This window comes from Vombatus ursinus, unplaced genomic scaffold (assembly GCF_900497805.2).
Source record: "Vombatus ursinus unplaced genomic scaffold, bare-nosed wombat genome assembly UNPS02014808.1, whole genome shotgun sequence".
Classification (NCBI taxonomy): Eukaryota; Metazoa; Chordata; class Mammalia; order Diprotodontia; family Vombatidae; genus Vombatus; species Vombatus ursinus.
This window is the reverse complement of record NW_020954586.1, coordinates 955,338-974,670: the sequence shown is the minus strand read 5'-3', so window position 1 is coordinate 974,670 and position 19,333 is coordinate 955,338. Positions and strand designations below refer to the sequence as shown.

The following is a 19,333-nucleotide window of genomic DNA, read 5'->3' as shown; positions in this document are numbered from 1 at the left end:
TTCCTTCCTTCCTTCCTTCCTTCCTTCCTTCCTTCCTTCCTTCCTTCTTCCCTTCCTCCTTTCCTCCATTTTCCCTCCCTTTCTCCTCCTTTCCTCTCTCCCTTCCTCTCCACACATTTATTAAAGGTCTGTCATATGCCAGGCAGTGGCCTAGATGCTGTAGTTGCAAAGGCAAAAAGTCAAAGCAGTCCTTGCCTTCCCAGCAGTTACATCTTACTGACTTTTTTTCCCCCAATGAATGTTTTCTTGACATTGTCTCTCCACCCCCCCCAAGGCTCTCCCTATAACAGTAGCTCTTTTTATTAGCTCCAATATTACTCAATATTCCAGGATTTCAATAGGGTTGTGATCTCACTGATGTGTGTCTCTCCACTGGGGCAGATTGCAGCCCATTTATCCATCCATCCATCCATCCATCCATCCATCCGTGCCCTTCCTGTTCTACCCTTGCTCATGGGATCCCGTAAGTCTGCCACAGGAGGTTCACCCTGATATTTCAGTGATACCAATGGGGCACACTCTCATTATGTGACACACTCATTTAAACTCCAGTCTTTCTAGCTCTAAATGGAGTGCTCTAACCACTAGGCAGCCTAGCTGCCTAGAGTTGGAAAGACTAGAGTTCAATTCCTGCCTTACATACCATCTGTGTGGACTGGAGCAATTAGGTTCACCTCTGAATGCCTCAGTTTCCTTATCTGTAAAATGATGGGGTGCCTTTTGTCTCAGAATCAACGATCCTCTGATCACCTTCCCTCTCTGTAATTTGATGCTGCTTTCTCATATCCAATCCAATGAGGCTCCTTTCCATTATCCTCTGGTTAATACTGTTTTTTCATTCCTTCCAAGCTGCCTCTTTCCAGGTTGTGTAGCCATACACCAACCCTGCTCCCTGTGATCAGGTCTCCTATTAGCCAGAGATGTAAGACATGACTCTTCCAGTAATGTCCTCCCTCTTCCCCAGCCATGCCTCATGGTGAGGCGCTGGGGACTCTGCATTCTCAAAGATGAGATCAGTGATGCCCACCTCACTTTATCAGGAGGGATCATCACCAGACCTTGGCCCCTAGCTGAGGTGGTTTTTTTGGGGGGGGGGGGCTATATCACTCATGGGAACCATTAATTAAGGCATGGAATGAATGAAAAAAAATTTATGAAGAACTTTCTATGAGTCAGATGCTGTGCTAAGCAATGGAAATGCAAATTCAAGCAAGGGGGACTGCCCCTGCTTTCAAGGAGCTTATGTTCTAAGAGTGAAGACAACACATAGAGGGGAGTGGTCAGCAGGGAGGAGAGTTTGGACCAGAAAGTCACAGGGAATAGTAATTGGCCAATAATTGATAGGTCCTGTCCAGGAACAGTGATGTTAATTTAATAACTGTTCTCTGAAAGCTTATTCTTGGTAAAAAAAAAAAAAAAGGTTGGAGTTGACAAGAGATAAAGATGACTGCCATAAATTCATTAAGTGGTGATCTGGAGGAAGCTGTCCTTGGAAGATCTAGGTTCAAATCACACCTCTGATATGGAACAGCTAGGTGACCATGGGCAAGTCACTTGTCTCTGAGCTTTAGGCAACCCATTCCAAGTGTTAAATTACAGACCATTTGGGATCTGAAGTCATTGGAGGATATTACCACACTGATGAGATCTCGAATGGATTGTCATATTGGGGGAGTTAGATGATTATTTGTGGTTTACTCTAATCGTAAATGACCAGTTAGTTACATAGGATATACTCCCTTCTGAAACTATTGTACTCATTTTGAATACATTATGTACCTCTTGAATATGCACATGCTTTCTCACATTTGAATGTGAGGGCTATTTTCATTTCTGTCTTTGTATCCTATGGCTCAATACAGTGCTTGGCACATAGTAAGCACTTAATAAATGTTTATTGATCGATTGATATTAACAATACATACTGTATGAGGCAGTGGAGAGATAGTTTGGAATCAGAAGACCTGAATTCAAATCCTGCCTCTCCCACTTTGCCACCTCAGGCAAGTCATTTCCCTTCTCCGAGTTTCAGTTTCCTCATCTGCAAAATGAAGGAGTTGAACTAGATATATGGTATAAGGGAATTCTTGGTTGGCTACAGTGTGGCCTGGGAGACTTTTCAGGAAACACTTTTTAAAATTAGAGCTGTCCCAGAGTGGCATGGACTTCTCTCAGAATTTTTTGGCTGAGCTGGATCTCTTGCCAAACCATGCTGCCAGTGCTCAGGCTATATTTCTCATTCTGCTCAGGACTTTGAACTCTGCCCCTAGGATGCTGACTTCTGTTTCTGCCTCATCTTGCCTACAACCAGGGCTCCCTGCCTTTTCCCTGCTGTTCTACCCACACCCCCCTCCTGCTCCCCTTTATGTCTTATTTTCTCCCATTAGAACGTAAGGCTCCTTGAAGGTAGGGATTGTTTTGCTTATATTTCTATTCTCTAGGCCTTAGCACAGGGCCTGGTACCTAGCAGGTACTTAATAAATGATTTATCTTTCATTCATTCAAGGTCTTTCTAATAATAATAATAGCTAACATTTCTATGACATTTTCAAGTTTGCAAAGCACATCACCTGTATTATCTAGCAGATAGTCATAGATAGTCAAAATCTGTAGGTTCTTGAGATCATAGACTCAGATTTGGGAGGGCTAGTGGTCTATTGCTGTGCTAAGTGATTTGCCCAGGGTCACCCAGTCAGTTTGTGTTGGAAGTAGGACTTGAACTTGGAGTCTTCCTGACCTGTCCATTACTCCATGCTGCCTTTTGCCTCATACATCATGGATACGTAGGTTGAATTTATTCAACAAGCATCTATTCAAGTAGCTAGACGGCTCAGTGGATAGAGCAGCAGACCTGGAGTCAGGAAGACCTAAGTTTAAATCCAGCCTCAAACATTTAGTTACTAGCTCTATAACCTTGGACAAATCACTTATTTGTCTGCCTCAGTTTCCTCATCATAAAATGAGACCAAGAGTAGCACCTCCTCCCCAGGGTTATTTCAAGAATAAAATGAGGTAATGGTATAAGTTGCTCTATTTAATTCAACAAGAAACTTCCATTTCAGCATCATTTCCTTTACTAAGACAGGACCAGGAGGGAACATGGCTTGCCAGGGCGTGGCTCAGCATTACCTCCTCCCAGGGCACCAGGATTCTCTCCTCTAACCGGGCCAGCAGGCATTCGATGACCAGAAGGCGCCGATTCATGTCAGAGATCTGCGGCAGGAGAAAGAGCGAGATAGCAGAGGAAACAGATTCTGCTTCCCAATACTGGCGCCCACCACCTCAGAAGCACCAGAGCACCCAAGAGGAGCCCATAGGAGGAGGCCCTCATGAAAGGGCCACAGAGGAACCACAGAATGGAGAGTCCGGAAGGGATGCTAGCAGCCCTCCCTAAGGAAGCCCTGCTATTAGAAATCATTGAGTCACAGATTTCCAGCTGGAAATGAGAAAACAGAATCACAGAAAACTGAAGTGATTGACTTAGGGTCAGCAGCGAAGCTGGTAAGAGTTTGGCAGTAACTCATGTCTTCCTGATTCTAAGACTAGCCTCTGCCTGACCTCTACCACCCCAATCTGCCTCCCCAGTTTCAGAGTTCAAGGCAAAAAGCTGGATGACTTGGCAAGAGAGATTGGGAAATCACAGGCATAATGAACAAACTAAAAAACGATTCTTGTGGGATCATAAGTTTATCTAAACCCAGGACAGCAGATACTGGTGCCTCCTGTCCTTCCTCTCACTGGGGGCAGGGATGTTTACCCAACACATCCAATAAGAAGCCCCAATATTGATCCACACCAGAAAGCACACATTAATTGCATCCACACTGATGGAGGTGAAGTGGCCATTGGGTGATCAGAGCCTCTGGTTTCCTGCCAGAATCCAAGGGTCTATATAAAGGGGTAATTTTGATTTCTATTTGTCATCCCAAACTGATCATTCTCTTGGGCTAAGTACGACTGAGGAAAATCAATTGGTCTCCATTTCAATTCTACTGACTAGGTGAAGTCTCTTGTCATTATTGTATCTGCTTCTCATTTGGTGTATTTGAAGAGAGGAAAGGGACAGGGCCATGGTTTTAGCCTAGGCCCCTCCAGGCACTCAGGGTTCGAGTGGGAGTATCTTTCTGAACTGGGAGAGGTGTGTATCATAATCGATCAATTGTCCTTTTATGTGCTAAACCCTCGGCTCTAATGAATCATTTCCTTAAGACACTCAGATCAATGTGATCTGATCTGAAGTAATTCCCCCCTCAACTCTATCCACTGTGAACATCTCACAACAGAGCATATTCACTGGGCAGCTGCTACCCCTGAGCATGGAGGAAAAAACCAATTCCAAATTTGAGTCAGGTCCCCAACCTGATTAAAATCCCTGAGACAAAGTAACGCCAGGGCAGTTAGGTGGTACTGGGCCTGGAGTCATAGAGACCTGAGTTCAAATCTGGCCTCAAATTCTTGCTAGTGGTGTGACCCTGGACAAGTCACTTCATCACTGTCTGCCTCAGTTTCCTCAGCTGCAAAGGGTGATAATAATAGCATCTACCTCCCAGGGTTGTTGTGAGGACCAAATGAAATACTATTTGTAAAGTACCTGCCACACAGTAGGCATGATATACATGCTAGCTATCATTATCATCATCATCACCATTACCATCATCACCATCACCATCACCATCACCATCACCATCATCATCATCATCATCATCGTTGCCATGTTGAGGCAGAATTCAACAAGATTTAGAGCCTGAAGACCTGAGCTCAACTTCTGTCTTTGTCATGTACCATCTGCTTCTTTGGCTTCCTCTTTGCCTCTAAAATGGCAGAGTTGGATGGTCTGTGAGGCCCCTTCCAGCACCAGAGTGAAAATGGGAGTGTATTATTCTTTGAAATATCAAACTTAGGTCAAAAACAGGAAATCAGGAATACAGAAAAAATCCTGAGTAAATCCTGGAATTTTAGAAATCAATGGGGCACCTGAGGGATCACTGGGTCCAAACTCTTCATGTTCAACATGGAGTCAGAGGATTTGTAACTTCAAGGTCCTACTACAAGACTTGGATGACATTTCTTGCTTTTGAGGCCACAAAGGGAAGGAGAAAGTGCTTGATTCTTGCAGGGCACGGGGGCTGTATCCTAATATCTTTTTATGCCAGGTCCTCTGTCAACATCCACCTCTGACCCATCATCAGGACTGTCAAAGGCTCTGCATGCAGAGGGCAGCCTCTTGGTGGATTATTTCCACCTGGGAAGGTTGGGGTACTGGGCCCAGAAATGGCCTGCCTATGTCTGTTATCTGCACCAAAAGTGGCTTCAAATCATCTTGTAATTCATGGAATGAAAATAATACAAGTAATTAAGACCAAGGAAGCTGAGTGGGAGGAGGAAGAGACAGAGTCTCCATGAACACCCAGAGCTTGGGTTAGGCAGGGGATCTTCATCAAAAACCTGTGGAAGATCAGAGCATCATAGGTCCAGAACTGGAAGGAATTCAACCCCCTTATTTTACAAATGAGGAAACAGAAGCCCAGGCAAGTAAAGGGACTTATCTAAGGTCACACAGCAACAGTGGACAGTGACAGGATTTGAACCCAAGTCTTCTGGCTCTAAAACCAGGGCATTTCCCCACTGGGTCACATGGCATCCTTATTTTGAAGTAGCTCATTTCCCAGTCCCATTAAACAGGTCTGAGTAAACAGGACAAAAAGCAGCCGGGTTCCGGGTTCATTGGCTTTATTGATTTAGCCAATGCCTGAAGCGGCTGAATGCTTAAATTCATTTGAAGCCCTCTCCCTGGGAGCAAACCTTGGACCAGCCTCCCACCCTGGCTCGGGGGTCAGATCTCGGGCATGTGCTCGTTTAGTGGCTGTCTCACCAATTAGCAAGTGGACAACTGAGTCATCCTGGAGGTGAAGGGCAGCGGATTCTGTGCCCATGCACCTTGGAGAGCTTTCTCGAGACCTCTCATGGGGTCAGGGAGTGGCTCAATCCCCTAACCTGTCTCCTCTGGAATCTCTTATTTGTGGGCGAATGGACTAAAGTCATGGGTAAACGTCCTGTTACACATCCCCTTTGAAGAAGTTGTGGGGACAGAGGACTGGTCTAGGGAGAAGAGGCCCCAACGTCCCTGGAGCAAAGGTCAGGCTGGCAGAAGCAGAGGAGCCGAGCGCTGGAGGGCCTTCCATGTAGTCAGGCACTTCAAAAAATTAAAATAAAATCTCATCTGGGTCCCCTGACCGTTCCAGGGATTGAGTCGGGGGGCTATTTCCCCCCCTGTTTTCAGATGAGGAAACCAGGCTTGTTAGAGGTGGAATGATTTCAAATGATAATAACATCAATCTAGATCTGGAAGGCACCTTCAAAGCCATATATGCTGATACCTTTACTTTACAGATGAGGAAACTGAGGGTCTGAGAGGATCAGGGACTTAAAGCTGGAATGATAAGAATAATAATAGCTAGTATTTATGCAGTACTTTAAGGTTTGTAAAGCCTTTCAGTTATTATCCCCATTTTACAGATGAGGAAACTGAGGCAAGCAGAGGTGAAGTGACTTGCCCTGGGTCCCACAGCTAATGTCAGACATAGGATTTGACCCGATCCCAGATCCAGTGCTCTATCCACTGTGCCAAGCAGCTACCTCCCATCTAGTCTAAGACTTTCTCATTTTACAATGGAAGAAATGGCAGCCTGAGAGATGAGAGATTTGTCTCGAGCACACAAACAAAGTATGACATGTTCACAAAGTAAGAACTAATATTATGACATGCATTTAGATGGAAGGACCGTCTGTCTTCATATGTATATATACACACGCACAGCTGTGTTTAGGTATGTAGATGAGTGTGTTTTTACACGTGTGGTCAATGCCTTGCCCTATGAGAGAGACCCAACAGAGATCAGGGAACATCAGTGGGGAGAGAACTCAGGGCCCCTTTGGTCCAACCCCCACATTTTGCGGAGAAGGAAATGGAGGCTCAGGGAGAGGATTAGCCAAAGGCCCAAGGTCATAAGGTTTCCTGACTTTTTATTTTCAACAGGAGGCATCCCATGATGACTTCTTTCTGCCAAGGAGAGAGTTCTTTGGGTAATGTGAGCAGTAACTTTGAATAACAAGGTCAAAGTTTAAGGGTTGTTGTTTTTTCCAGGTAAGGCAACCATGCTTTTTAAAGATAAAATGAGAATATGAATATAATAAGTGGTCTCTGACCCAATTTGTCTTTCGTACAGCTGTTAGCCATATAAGCACCCTTCGTTTAGGCTCACAAAGGTGGTGCAGTGGAGAGAGGCCTAGACGTGCAATCAGGAAGACCTGGGACGAATTTTACCTTAGACACATATTGGCTGTGTGACCCCGGGAAAGTCATGTCCTCTCTCTGGGCCTCAGTTTCCTCCTCTGTAAAACAAAGGGGTCGGGCCAGAGGACCTCTGCGGTCCCATCCAGCTCTCTGTTTGTAATTGTATGATACTTCAGCGTCTCTCTGCCACCTACAGGGTAAGATTCAGATACGCCACCCTGTCATAGACCTCCTCCAGCCTATAGTCCCAAACTGATGACCTATTGTCCTCTTTGCACATGCTAGTAGTGAAGCTAGAATACTAGCCAAGTGTTCCTTGAATCCAGAGTGGGCTGGTAATACATGTTTAACAACTGACTATCTGAAAAAAATGTATGCAGGATATGCTTTTAGGTTGAATCTACAATACTAACATTTCCCCCATCATTTTCTTCAAAAAATATTAAGTTAAGCCCTGATTTGTAGCATTTGCTGATTTCCTGGGTGTAAATGCTCCCCTGAACATTGCACCATTGACTCACAGGAGCTGGTTTGAGCTGGTTCCAGTATACTCCTGCCTGAATCTGCCATGCTATTTCCCACCTCTGTGGATTCACACAGGCCATCCACCATGCCTGGAATGCTTTCCTCCCTCTTTCCTCTGTTCCTTCCTTCCTCCCTCCCTCCCTCCCTCTCTTCCTCCTCCTTCCTTCCTTCCTTCTTTTTTTCCTTCCTTCCTCCTTCTTTCCTCTGTTCCTTCCTTCCTTCCTTCCTTCCTTCCTTCCTTCCTTCCTTCCTTCCTTCCTTCCTCCCTCCCTCTCTCCCTCCCTTCCTCCTCCTTCCTTCCTTCCTTCTTTTTTCCTTCCTTCCTTCCCTCTTCCCCCTCCTTCCTTCCTTCCTTCCTTCCTTCCTTCCTTCCTTCCTTCTTTCCTTCCTTCCTTCCTTTCTTCCTTCCTTCCTTCCTTCTTTCCTTCCTTCCTTCCTTCCTTCCTTCCTTCCTTCTTTCCTCTCTTCTCAGTCTGTTGGAATCCTTTTCTGTGTTCAGGGCTCAGCTTATGTGCCACCTTCTTCATGGGCTAAGCCATTCCCGATCCTCCCCTTCCCTCCCCTCCCCTCTTTTCCCTCACATTCTCCCAGAGCACTTGGTCTGATTTTTCCTTTGCCCCCTTTTCTCCCTACCTTCCTTTATACCTGACTATGTATGTGTCATGTTCGAGCAGCTCTTGGACTACATCTCTTTTGTCTTTGTATGCCCAGGGCCCAGGGCATGAGGCTTGGCACCTGCACTATGGGAGAATTACTCAGGACAAAGTAAAGGATGAAACCCGTTGGTGAGCAATAAACCTCACAGCCTTTTACGTCTTAAAAACCCAAACCCAACCCCCAGCCTTGTGATCTGCAATCTATCCTTTTGCTGCAGTTACTTAGTGTATCCAATTTGGCCTTGAGGTTGTAAGACTTTAACACATCTCCTTTAGTTCTTCCTCATGAAACCGCACATCATGGTGAATATTAAGCAGACTTGGAAATAACACTAATTCTCCAAGTCTAGACTTGACTGTAGTTCATAGGCGTTCAATGGGCTTTAAATTAGATCAGAGCTCCCAGGCCATCAGAGCAAGGCCATTTCCATCTTTGGGGTAAATTTCTTAACTTTCCACGAAGCATGGCATGATGCAGGGTTGTATTGTGATATTCTGTCTGCCTTTGGGGATGTCTCATTTCAATGCTATTGGAAACCTGTGGGCTACGATTGAGTCCAGCCTTGGAAAAAGGCACAGTTTGTCAAAGGGATGCCGAAGGCCAGGTGGCTGGAGCAGGCTGGTTAAAGGATTTCAAGCTTTGGTGCCTTGACGTGCAGTCTAGAAAGGGAGGATTTGAGAAAAGAGTGAGGGGAGAAGGCCCAGGGCCTTCGGGCCCAGTTCTCAGAAGCAGCTGGAATTTTCAGGAAGCTGCCTGAGCTCAGTAAAGTGAAGGCCTGCATTCCTCCTCAGTTACTCAGAGTTTCTCTAGCACGGGGCTGTCAGTACTTTTGCGTCTAAAAGAAAGCATGGTGCAGACATGCTCGAGCACATTTTGTTCTAACATTCTTGGTTTGGAGCGTCCCTGTGTGGAGTCTATCACACTGAGGAGAGGATGGAGGCAGGTTCTTGGGAATCTCTGCTCTTACCTGGGTTTCAGAGGGAGCTGTGCTTTCCGGGGAGGAAGTCCAGCTTCTGCGTTTGGAATAGTGGGCCGGGGGGGCTGCCATCTGGTGGGCCTCTTCAAGGTCCTTGTCTGAGGTGTCCATGTCGGCAAAGTACTGGACCTGGGGCTGGTCACTCCCCATGGCTTCTCCCTCTGTGGAGGATGAGTGGGTTTGAATTCTATGGGGAGAGTTTCATGGATCTAGAAGTGAGAGGGACCCCTTTCAGCCCCTATGATCAGAAGACCATAGATTTAGAGGCTTAGGGGCTCTTAAAGGCATTTGAGTCTAGCCCCCTCATTTTACAAGAGAAGAAACAAAGGCCCAGAGAAGTTAAGGGTCTTGCTCAGGGTCACACAGCCAGTTCCTGGCTAAGCAGCCCAGGGCCCCTGACTTTAAATCCATTTCTCCATTACTCGAGCCAAGTAAAAGCTCCTAGTTTAGAGGATCAAAACTGAAGGCCTCAAAAATATAGTTACTGAGGTTGACCCCAAAGAAGAGATATAAGAAGGCATCTGCTCCTACTTCTTTACAGGAGTGGGGGGCTATAGGTGTGGAACACTGCATACTCACCAGACTTTTTGGATCCATTGGTTAGTCTTGTTGAACTTCTCCCTGCCCTTCCCCCACCTTCTTTTTTACTCTTTATGACAAGGGACAGTGCTCTGGGAGGGGCCAAAGGGGAACCATCGGGAAGTGGAGGTCTTGCAAAATTCACCATGTATTTATTTTCTACCCATTTTGTATTTCCTTACACTTATCAGTTTCCATGCTGTTTCCCCCACCCCTGCAGAGTGTAAGCTCCTTGAGGGCAGGCACAGAGTCATTGTTGTCTTTGCATCCCAGAGCCTAGCACTGTGCTTGGCGCATAGTAGGTGCTTAACTGAAAATGCAGAATGAGATACACATTTTGGACAAGACCAGTGTGGGAATTTGTCTTGCTGGACTAGGGTTTTTTCCTTAGGGAAAAAAAAAAAATTCAACGGTGGGAGGAGTAGGAGGGAGAGATAATAAATGTTTGTAAAAATAATTTAAAAAAGAAAACACAAAAAATACTTTTTTGGTTAAATTGACTGACTGAATTTTAAGACTACTTTGATGTCTACAGACCTTTACAGGATCCTAGCCCTGCTTGGCAGTCAGCAGATGCTGGCAGGGAAATAACAGAAAGAAAAAAAACTTGGGGGGGGAGGGGGCAGACTTTGTGCTTCAGGAACCTGTAATAAGGTTCTCTAATGCACCCTGGTCAGGTGATGTTATTAGAGGTGGCTTAGTGAGCAAAGGCTCAGCTTCTGCCACGACCTCATTGACTGCAGTACTGAGAGGGCATGAACTGTTGGGCTCAAACCCCCATCCAACCCCCATGGGACGGAGGGGCTCAATGAATAGCTCTGCGCGGATGGAGCCTTAGGGGGCTGCGTGCTCTGAGCGCACCCATATCCCTGGAATCTACTGCTGTGGGCGACTTTCTCCAGCAGGCTTTAGGATGAGGATCGCTGGAAACTTAGGATTGTGGGATGATCCTTTTTGATCTGGGAGAGACCCCAGGGGTCATCTACTCCAATGACAGAATCAGGATCAAATGAGATATTTGTAAACACCTAGCACACAGTAGGTGCTATATAAATGCTTATTTCCTCCCCTTCTCTCATCTAGTCCAACTCTCTCATTTTACAGGTTGGGAAGGGAGGCTCAGAGACCTTTCCCTGACATCAATTCCAAACTGATCTTTTTGCTGGGATGGATCACTGAGATGGATCACTGAGGGCCCAGTGGAACGGATGCCTCTTCCAAAAGGATGCCCATCAAACACTTGAACCCAGCTATCATGTTCCGTGCTGACTCTTCTCTTCTCCAGGCTAACATACACCCAGTTCTTTCCACCTCCTTGCATCTGACCCAGACTCCAGGCCCTTCGCCAGCCCAGCTGCCCTCGTCTGGATCCTCCAGCTGGTTGTTGCCCTTTCGAGGATGGGGGCCCAGCAAAGAGCACAGCCAGGCCCCATACAGCTGGTCCCTCAGAAGGAGGCTTATCCCCAGACTGCCTTTCCTGTCCAGTGACCAGGAATGTCAGAGTACTCACCAATCCTCATTCTCCCAGGTCCAGCCATCTATGGCACTCCCCTGTCCCCCAGCCCAGCCTCCTTCCAATAAGGTGGCTCGTTTCTTGAATAGAAAAATGGACTTTTTGGACTGACCAGGGATTTCATCAATGTCAGGACGTTGTAGTGAAACCTCCCTGTCAACGCAAGTCAGCTCTCCTTCTGTAACTCATTGGTCTTAGAGCTACCTGGAGGGGAGGCCCTGAGAGGTTAGGGGACTTGTCCAGGGCCACACGGCTAGCATGGGTCAGAAGCCACACTGGAACCCAAGTCTTCTGACTCTGAGGTTTGCTCTCTAGTTATTCTAATACAGTGCCTCTCATATATTCATGGAAACATAGAAAAATAGCTTAGGGAGAGACAGAACTAATGCAATCCATACGGGGATGCCAAAAGGGGGTGCTGACTGAGAAGGGCCTGTAAACCCTAACCCGAAGTGCACACCTCTCTCCTATAGACTAGGGTGATGGTCCGGGTTTCCCAGCTGATTCCACCTCCCCTTCCAGACAGGACCCTGGAGCTCACCAGGGCTGGGCTTTCTTTCCAGGCTGGGGTCTGAGGGCACAGACACCTTGGGGCTGTTGCATCCCTGCTCTTCGAGAAGGTCCTCGGCCTCTGGGGCGAGGCTGGCATCGGTGATCAGGGCATCCTTCTGGGAGGCAGCTTCCTCGTGGTCGTCGTCAGCACTGGGAGCATCTGAGAGGGTCTGGTCACAGGAGTGAAATCCCACGTCCTTTGAAATGAAGGATTTGAGGGTTTCTCAGCATATCCGTTACCGTGGGGCTTGTTGAGAGCCAAGGAGAGTGAGAGCAGAGCTGACTTTGCCCTTGAGATAATTCTAGTACTAACTTTGGTGGGAGGCAAGAGCACGGATCCTGGTGACGGGATCCAGATTCAAATCCTGGCTCTGCTCTAATATTCATCCCCTCAATGGGTCTCACTTTGCTCCTTTATTAAAAAAAAAAGAAGGGTGAGGGGGGATGATTGTGAAGATGACCCCCAAGGCCCTTCCAGCTCTGAATCTAGACAAGCTATTCCCTGCCTTTAGGGAGCCAGAGTCCATCAGAGGAGTCAGTATGAGTACAATACAGAGGAATGTGGGGAAGGGTCAGTAACAGCTTGGGTGGGGGCTGGTTCTTGTGTCTGAGAACGACCCCACCACCAGGCAGGATTTCCCCAGGGTTGGCAAGACGCTTTAAGGCGCTGATGTGCTGGCTGCCAGGGAGGCCAGGCCAGGCAGGAGCAGAGTGGCAGGGGGATGGCAGCAAAGCCCACCCACCCCCCAGTACCTGAAAGCCGTCCAGGGTGGTTGGTGCTGGACAAAGCTGCAGAGACTGAGGACAAGACTGAGCTGAACAGTCAGAGTCGACTTCAAAGTCAAAGGGGTGAACCGACAGCAGCCGCTTTTCCTTAGAAGGGGGTGGCAAGTGGGAGAAAGGGCAGAAGTCAAGGGCACCAGCATCCACTGGGGGGCATCAGCATTCACTGGGGGCACTGGGGGCCTAGGCACACCCATGTCTGGCACCTACCAGGGGAGGAGGAGGGGGAGCCTCGTGGGGGGGACTTCCAAGTATGTGGGGGGCATTGGCTGGGTCTGCTTTGTAGACCTTAAGAGTAATAGCTGACGTGTCTATGGGATATTAAGGCTTGTTAAGTACTTTACAATAATAATAATAAGAAGAAGAATGATAAAGCTAGTATTTACATCGCACTTCAAGGTTCACAAAATACTTTACATATATGATCTCCTTTGATCCTCACAGCAACCCTGGCAGGGTGGTGCTATTATTGTGCCCATTTTATAGTTGAGGAAACTGAGGCAAACGGAGGTGAAGTGACTTGCCCAGGGTCACAACGGAGCTGGATTTGAATTCGAATGTTCCCAGCTCTACCCATGGTGCCCTTTGATGTATGAGCTCATCTGATGCTCGTGGCAGTGGTGAGGGAAATGCCAGACAGAGCATACCCCAAGTGTCTCTCACTGGCCCCTCACAACAGCCCCGGCATGGGGGGACTACAAGGGTCTTACTCCCATTTTACAGTGGAGGAGACTGAGGCTCTGAGAGAATAGGGAAGTGGCCCACCTAGGGTTTCACAGGTAGTTGATAGCCCAGCCAAAGTTTGAACCCAGCCCTTCTGAATCTGTAGCTCTCCTTTAGTATAGAGGTCTCATGCAAAGGCTGCTCTAGGATGGACACAATATGGGGTTAAATCACTCACTCATTGTGGGACCCTGGTCAGGGGACTGTGCCTCTTTGGGCCTCAATTTACTTAGCTGCAAAATGAGAGGGATGGGCTAGATGAGCTCTAAATCTTGGCCCTCCAAAGGCTCACTGAGTGTTAGGAGGGGAGGGGGCTAGAACAGACATTCTGGCTTGCCCAAAGCTGAGACCAGAAAGGGGATCGCTGTAACCTGGACAGGTGTCAGCAGGAGGTGGGACCAGAGCTGACGTGGACTGTTTGCTGAGTTGGCTCTGGATTTCTGGTCACTCTGGCCTCATTGTCTGACCTCTGGGGGTTGAGAATTCAGAACTGGAAACTCCTGTGATGCTCAAGGGCGCCCAGATGGTGACTGGTCCTGACTGCAGGGCACCAGTGATATGAGAGAACGGACCTTAGGGAAGGAGGGACAGGGACAGCAGGGACACTCACTCTGCTGAGATGCTGAGCCTCGGCACCATCCAAAGCCTCATCTTCAGACGTCTGCTCGCTTTCCCCACTGCCTCCGACAGGAGAGAGCTGCGCTCCACCTGTGATGGACGGGAGACTGGCTGCAGCATTGATTTAGAGCTGGAAGAGTCCCTAATGGTCATTGGGACCAGCCTCTTTGTTTGACACATAAGGGGACTGAAGTCAAGAGGGGCTAAGTTTCTTGTCCAGTGTCACATTACTACTGAGTGCCGAGGCAGGCTTTGAACTCAGGTCTTCCTGACTCCAAGTCCAGTGCATCCACTCTCCCTCATGGCCTTGGGGAGTCAGAGGTGTGCATGGTAGGATAAGGGGGTGGGCTGATTCTCGTTGAAATATTTGGGTTTACTAAGAATCCCGTGGATAAAACATTAGAGTCCAATGCTTTCCTTCCTTTTTTCCTTCCTTCCTTTCTCTCTTTCTCCCTCTCTTTCTTTCTTTCTTTGTCTTTCTTTCTTTCTTTCTTTCTTTCTTTCTTTCTTTCTTTCTTTCTCTTTCTTTCTTTCTTTCTTTCTTTCTTTCTTTCTTTCTTTCTTTCTTTCTTTCTTTCTTTCTTTCTTTCTTTCTTTCTTTCTTTCTTTCTTTCTTTTTCTTTCTTTCTTTCTCTTTCTCTCTCCTTTCCTTTTCTCTCTTTCCTTCTCTCTTTCTTTCTCTCTCTCTCTCTTTCATAGGTGGAGTCTGTTCGAGCCCTGTCTTCTTTCTTCTTTATGCAGACACCAACCACTTCAAGTAGAACCATAACTAGGATGGGGAAATTGGGGCTTTTCCTCAGGGCTCTGGTTAATTCCTTGAAATTTAGGTAAGAATGTAAGAACACCAGCAAAACAACTGCCCAGGCCACTTACTGTTCACGTCTGGCAGGCTGTGAGATCTGTTGTGAAGACCTGGAAGCAAGCAGAAGACATTCATTGAGAAATGACCGAGATGATGGGAATGCTTGGCAAACCTTAAAAGCACACATCCATGTTATTTTGCATCATCGTCATCGTCATCGTCATCATGTTCGTCATCAGCAGCATTCTCTGGAGGTATCTTATGGAGAAAGATCGTGCCAGGTGCCTCGATGCATAAGGTAGACCTGGAGTCAGAAAGACCTCAGTTGGAGCCTGGCCTGAGACACTTACTAGCTATGTGTGACTTTGGGCAAGTCTGCCTCATTTTCCTTTTCTGTAATATTGGGATTATAAGAGCACGTCCCTCCACAGGTTGTTGGGAGGATTACTTGAGATAATGTATAGAAATGGTAGCTGGTAAGGCTTTATTGTTGGCAGGACTCAAACCCAGGTCTTCCTGAATCTGAGGCCAGCTCTCTGCCCACTGCGCCACACTGCCTCTCATTTGAGCATGAAGTTCTACACATGCCTGTTCTCAGACATTGACTGCCACGCTTCTCCTTCCCTAAGAGAGGCTGAACCTGGAGGCAGGAAGACCTGGATTCGAATCCTGCCTCAGATACTAGCTGTGTGACCCCAAGCAGCTTACTTAGCCTTTCTGAGCCTCAGTTCCCGCCTCTGCAAGACGGGGTGGTTGGACTTGAACACCTCTGCAGGCCTTCCTGCTTTAAATCTTGGGTCTAACCAGAGAACTCTGCTCTGGAGGGGGGATGCTATGCTCTCCAGCCCTGTCCTTAAATCTGCCTTCGGGGTTGGAGACAGCATAGCTAACGGATCCCAAATGAATCTTTGGCGGATCAGAGCAGATACCAAGGAGGCTTACGCTGCACAATGCTGCCACCTGCTGGGGGAAAACAACCTTAGCTCTATTTATAATATCTTAGATGCAGAGGAAACGGACCTCAGAAGCCCTCTACTCTGATTCCCCCCCATTTTACAGATGAGGAAATTGAGGCTGGTGGAGGTTAAATGACTTGCCCAAGCAGTCACCCCCATTGCTGAATGGGGCAGGGAATAATTCTACTACTTGATTCACTCTTGTTATTTACATAATTTTTGTCTTAATTGTTTTTATTATTAGAAGACTGCTAGATGACCCAGTGGTTAGTGTGCTGGCTAGAGTCAGGAAGACCAGAGCTCAAATCAGGCTTCATGTACTTCCTGGCTGTGTGACCCTGGGCAAGTCACTTTATCTGTCTGCCTCAGTTTCCTCATCTGTAAACTGGAGAGAATAATAACACCTACATCTGAGGGTTACTGTTAGAAGCTTGTTCCCGTGTCTCTGTCTCTGTCTCTCTCTCTTTCCCTCCCTTCTCCGATTATCTCCTCCCCCATTCTCTCTTTTTCTCTCTCCTATTCTTTCTCTCTTTCTCCTATTCTCTCCCCCCCCTATTCTCTCTCTCTTTCTCTCTTCCATTTTCTCTCTCCCCTATTCTCTCTCCCTCCCTCCTCTCTTTCTCCCATTCTCTCTCTCTCACTGCCCCCCTCACCCCCCCCCCACGCACACACACACACACACACACACACACACACACATCTGTGAGGACTCCTACTATGATTTGAATAATTTGATTACCTAGGGCAGTTCACATTCATCTGGGAAAAGAAACCAGGGGCTCCAGAGGCAGACTGGCCCCTAGCTGTCCCTGTGAAGGTCACAGTCCATTGTATGCAAAGAAGACGAGGCTCAGAGAACCTCAGACACCTCCTCCCCTACCCGGTCTACCACACTCTTACCTGAAGCGGGTGAGTTACTGTGTTCAAGCTGCAGCCTTCCATGGAGAGAGCGCATCACTTTGTCGCTACCAAAACGCTTAAACCTTGCTCTCACATGCTCATAGTACCAGTCGAGGGAGCCTGTCTTCACAACTCTGCCAAAGGAAAAAAAGACATCCTTGTGAACTAGGGAGTTAATGCCAATGTGTGCGACCCTATGTACAATACAAGCACCCAGCTCTTTTTCTGAGGTGGTCATCTCCCCGTTCACTACACCTTGATGCCTTTCACAACAGTCCCACTATTCAAAATCTTAATAGTTCAGAGATCTCTGATGTCATCAGCATTTATGCCCCCTCCACAGACCCAGATAGTGACCCCTCCATGACTTAGTTAAGCCTCATTTTTCAAAATGGGTCTTACTGAGAAGTTTACCCTCTTGAGCTAATATGAGAATGAGCCCTTTTGAGCCCTGCTATACTGGTCTTCCCACAACAGGGTGGGGGTGTGTCTCAGCCCCATCTACAGCCCTTGCATCCTGCTACAAAGGTTGTATTTTCCCACCATAGCCTTCATTACCCAAGTTCACCTCCATGCCCCATGAGGACATCACAAAGGACTTCAGTAGAAGGATAAAAGTCCCAGCTTGCATTCCTATAAGACTTGAGAGATTACAAAGGACTTTTTTTCACAACTCCATGAGTTTTGGTGGAGTGGGAAAAAACCAACTAAATTTGAGTGAGTCCCTTAGAAAGTATGGTGCAATGGACAGAACCTTGGATTTGGGCTCCATGGCTTTTTGGGTTCAAATCCTAGCTCTGCCGTTTACTCCCCATGTGAACTTGGGCAAATCCCTAGGCCTCAGCCTCTTCTTTTGTAAAATGAGGAGGTTGGATTCATAGGTTCCCAAAGTGGGCAATGCAACTCCCTGGGGGGCCCAGGAACAATGCGGGGCAGTAGTAGCCTCTGGTGCAATTGGGGGGCATTGAATAAAAATAAGGGGGTGGTGGAAGCATAGGAAAAGAAAAGAAAGTAAGAAAATTTTGAAAAACCATCCCTACATGTTTCATCTGTTGTGTAACAGAGTTAAAGTCAAAGCGATTACATTATTTTCCAAATAAACACAGAGAATCCAAGTTATTACAGATCAGTGGTCAAGTCCACTGACAGGTCTTAACGAGTGAGTGATGGCAGGTGAGTGTGTGGTGCATTGTTGGGAAGTCCAGCACGAATCCACAGGAATATGTGCGTGTAATGAGTTGTTTCCAGTACTATACTACATGACTGTAATATTGCGTCATCAAAATTTCAATGCAGGAAAACCCCACAAATTTACCATGAATTATTAAATTTAAGATGCATCATTTAAAATATACATATATATTTTACATTTTTTGAAATGACACAAATTTTTAAAAATCATTAAAGGGTTAAATAAAGTAGATTTCTTGTGGGGGGGATCACTGAGTAATTTTTTTGAAAAGGGTGCAGTAGGCCAAATAAGTTTGGGAACCTCTGGATTAGATGATCTCTGAGACAGTTTCTAGTTCTCAATCCATGAACTTTGTAGGTTGCATTATTCTCCCCATTTTACAGATGAGAAAGATGAGGCTCAGGAAGGAAGTGACTTGCCCCAAATCTCGCAGCTGAAGGTCTGAATAAAACCCAGGTCTCTGCTGACTCCGAGTTCACCGTTCAATAATGATGCCTAACAACAACTCCGAATCCCCCAGACGAGCGCTTTCCTTACAGACTTCCTGCCCGTGGTGTTGACTTGGGCTAACAAACAGTCAGTTCATCCCGCGCTGCCCCCGCAGCTGGGCCCGCAGCGCCCTCACCTGGCCAGCCGGCACGCATCGCAGACCCAGTCTTGCGCTCGCCGGTTGTAGCTGCCGCACTTCTGGCAGGTGTAGACGTGACAGTCCAGGCACTGTCGCTTGCTGCTGACCAGGAAGCGATAGGGCTGGAGGCAGCGCCCGCAGTGGGTCTCGTTCAGGTGCGCCGGGCCCGAAAGCAGCTCCTTCTTCGTGCTCTCCTTCCGGATCTTGCCCTTCAGCTCCCTTAGGGAGGTGGCGGAAAAGAACAAAGTGCCATGTGAGGAAACTGAGGCCCCGGCTGCGTAGGTTCTCCCAATGCGAGGAGCTGAGGGCGGTGCCCGAGGAGGTGGGTTCTCATTCTAGCTCTGCCCTGATCAGTCTGCAGGGCTCCTCTGGAGGCTCCGGGGCCTTTCCAGCCTCTCCGGAGCTTAGTAGGGGCTTTGCATAGAGTAGATGCACCTCAGTAAAGGCTTGGAATGATTGACTTAAGGAGACTTTGGAGATGGATTGATTGGGTCAATGAATATTGCGAAATGTCTGTGTGCAGCGCCTTGCACATACACAGCATGTAAGATCCTACCTCAAGGGCTGGAGGGACCACTGGGACCTCTTACTCCCACCCCTTCATCTTACAAATGAGGAAACTGAGGCTCAGAGAG

At 47.4% G+C, this 19,333-nt stretch overlaps 1 protein-coding gene across 4 annotated transcripts in view; it reads right to left on the bottom strand.

Annotated features, from left to right (window-relative positions):
- MLPH (melanophilin) overlaps positions 1 to 19,333 on the bottom strand; it is a 61,968-nt gene that overhangs the window by 21,012 nt on the left and 21,623 nt on the right. For 2 of the 4 annotated variants that reach the window (XR_003570298.1, XM_027875389.1), the window contains exons 3-10: positions 18,696 to 18,917; positions 16,879 to 17,012; positions 15,094 to 15,132; positions 14,213 to 14,310; positions 12,850 to 12,969; positions 12,086 to 12,293; positions 9,444 to 9,613; positions 3,130 to 3,213 (exon numbers count right to left, since the gene is read on the bottom strand). Coding sequence is in view for 3 of the 4 variants with exons in the window: in XM_027875389.1 (XP_027731190.1) it covers positions 3,130 to 3,213; positions 9,444 to 9,613; positions 12,086 to 12,293; positions 12,850 to 12,969; positions 14,213 to 14,310; positions 15,094 to 15,132; positions 16,879 to 17,012; positions 18,696 to 18,917 (1,075 nt within the window). In the remaining variant the exon portion in view is untranslated. The remainder of the gene's footprint in view (positions 1 to 3,129; positions 3,214 to 9,443; positions 9,614 to 12,085; positions 12,294 to 12,849; positions 12,970 to 14,212; positions 14,311 to 15,093; positions 15,133 to 16,878; positions 17,013 to 18,695; positions 18,918 to 19,333) is intronic. The other 2 variants (XM_027875391.1, XM_027875392.1) reach the window with 2 other exon arrangements.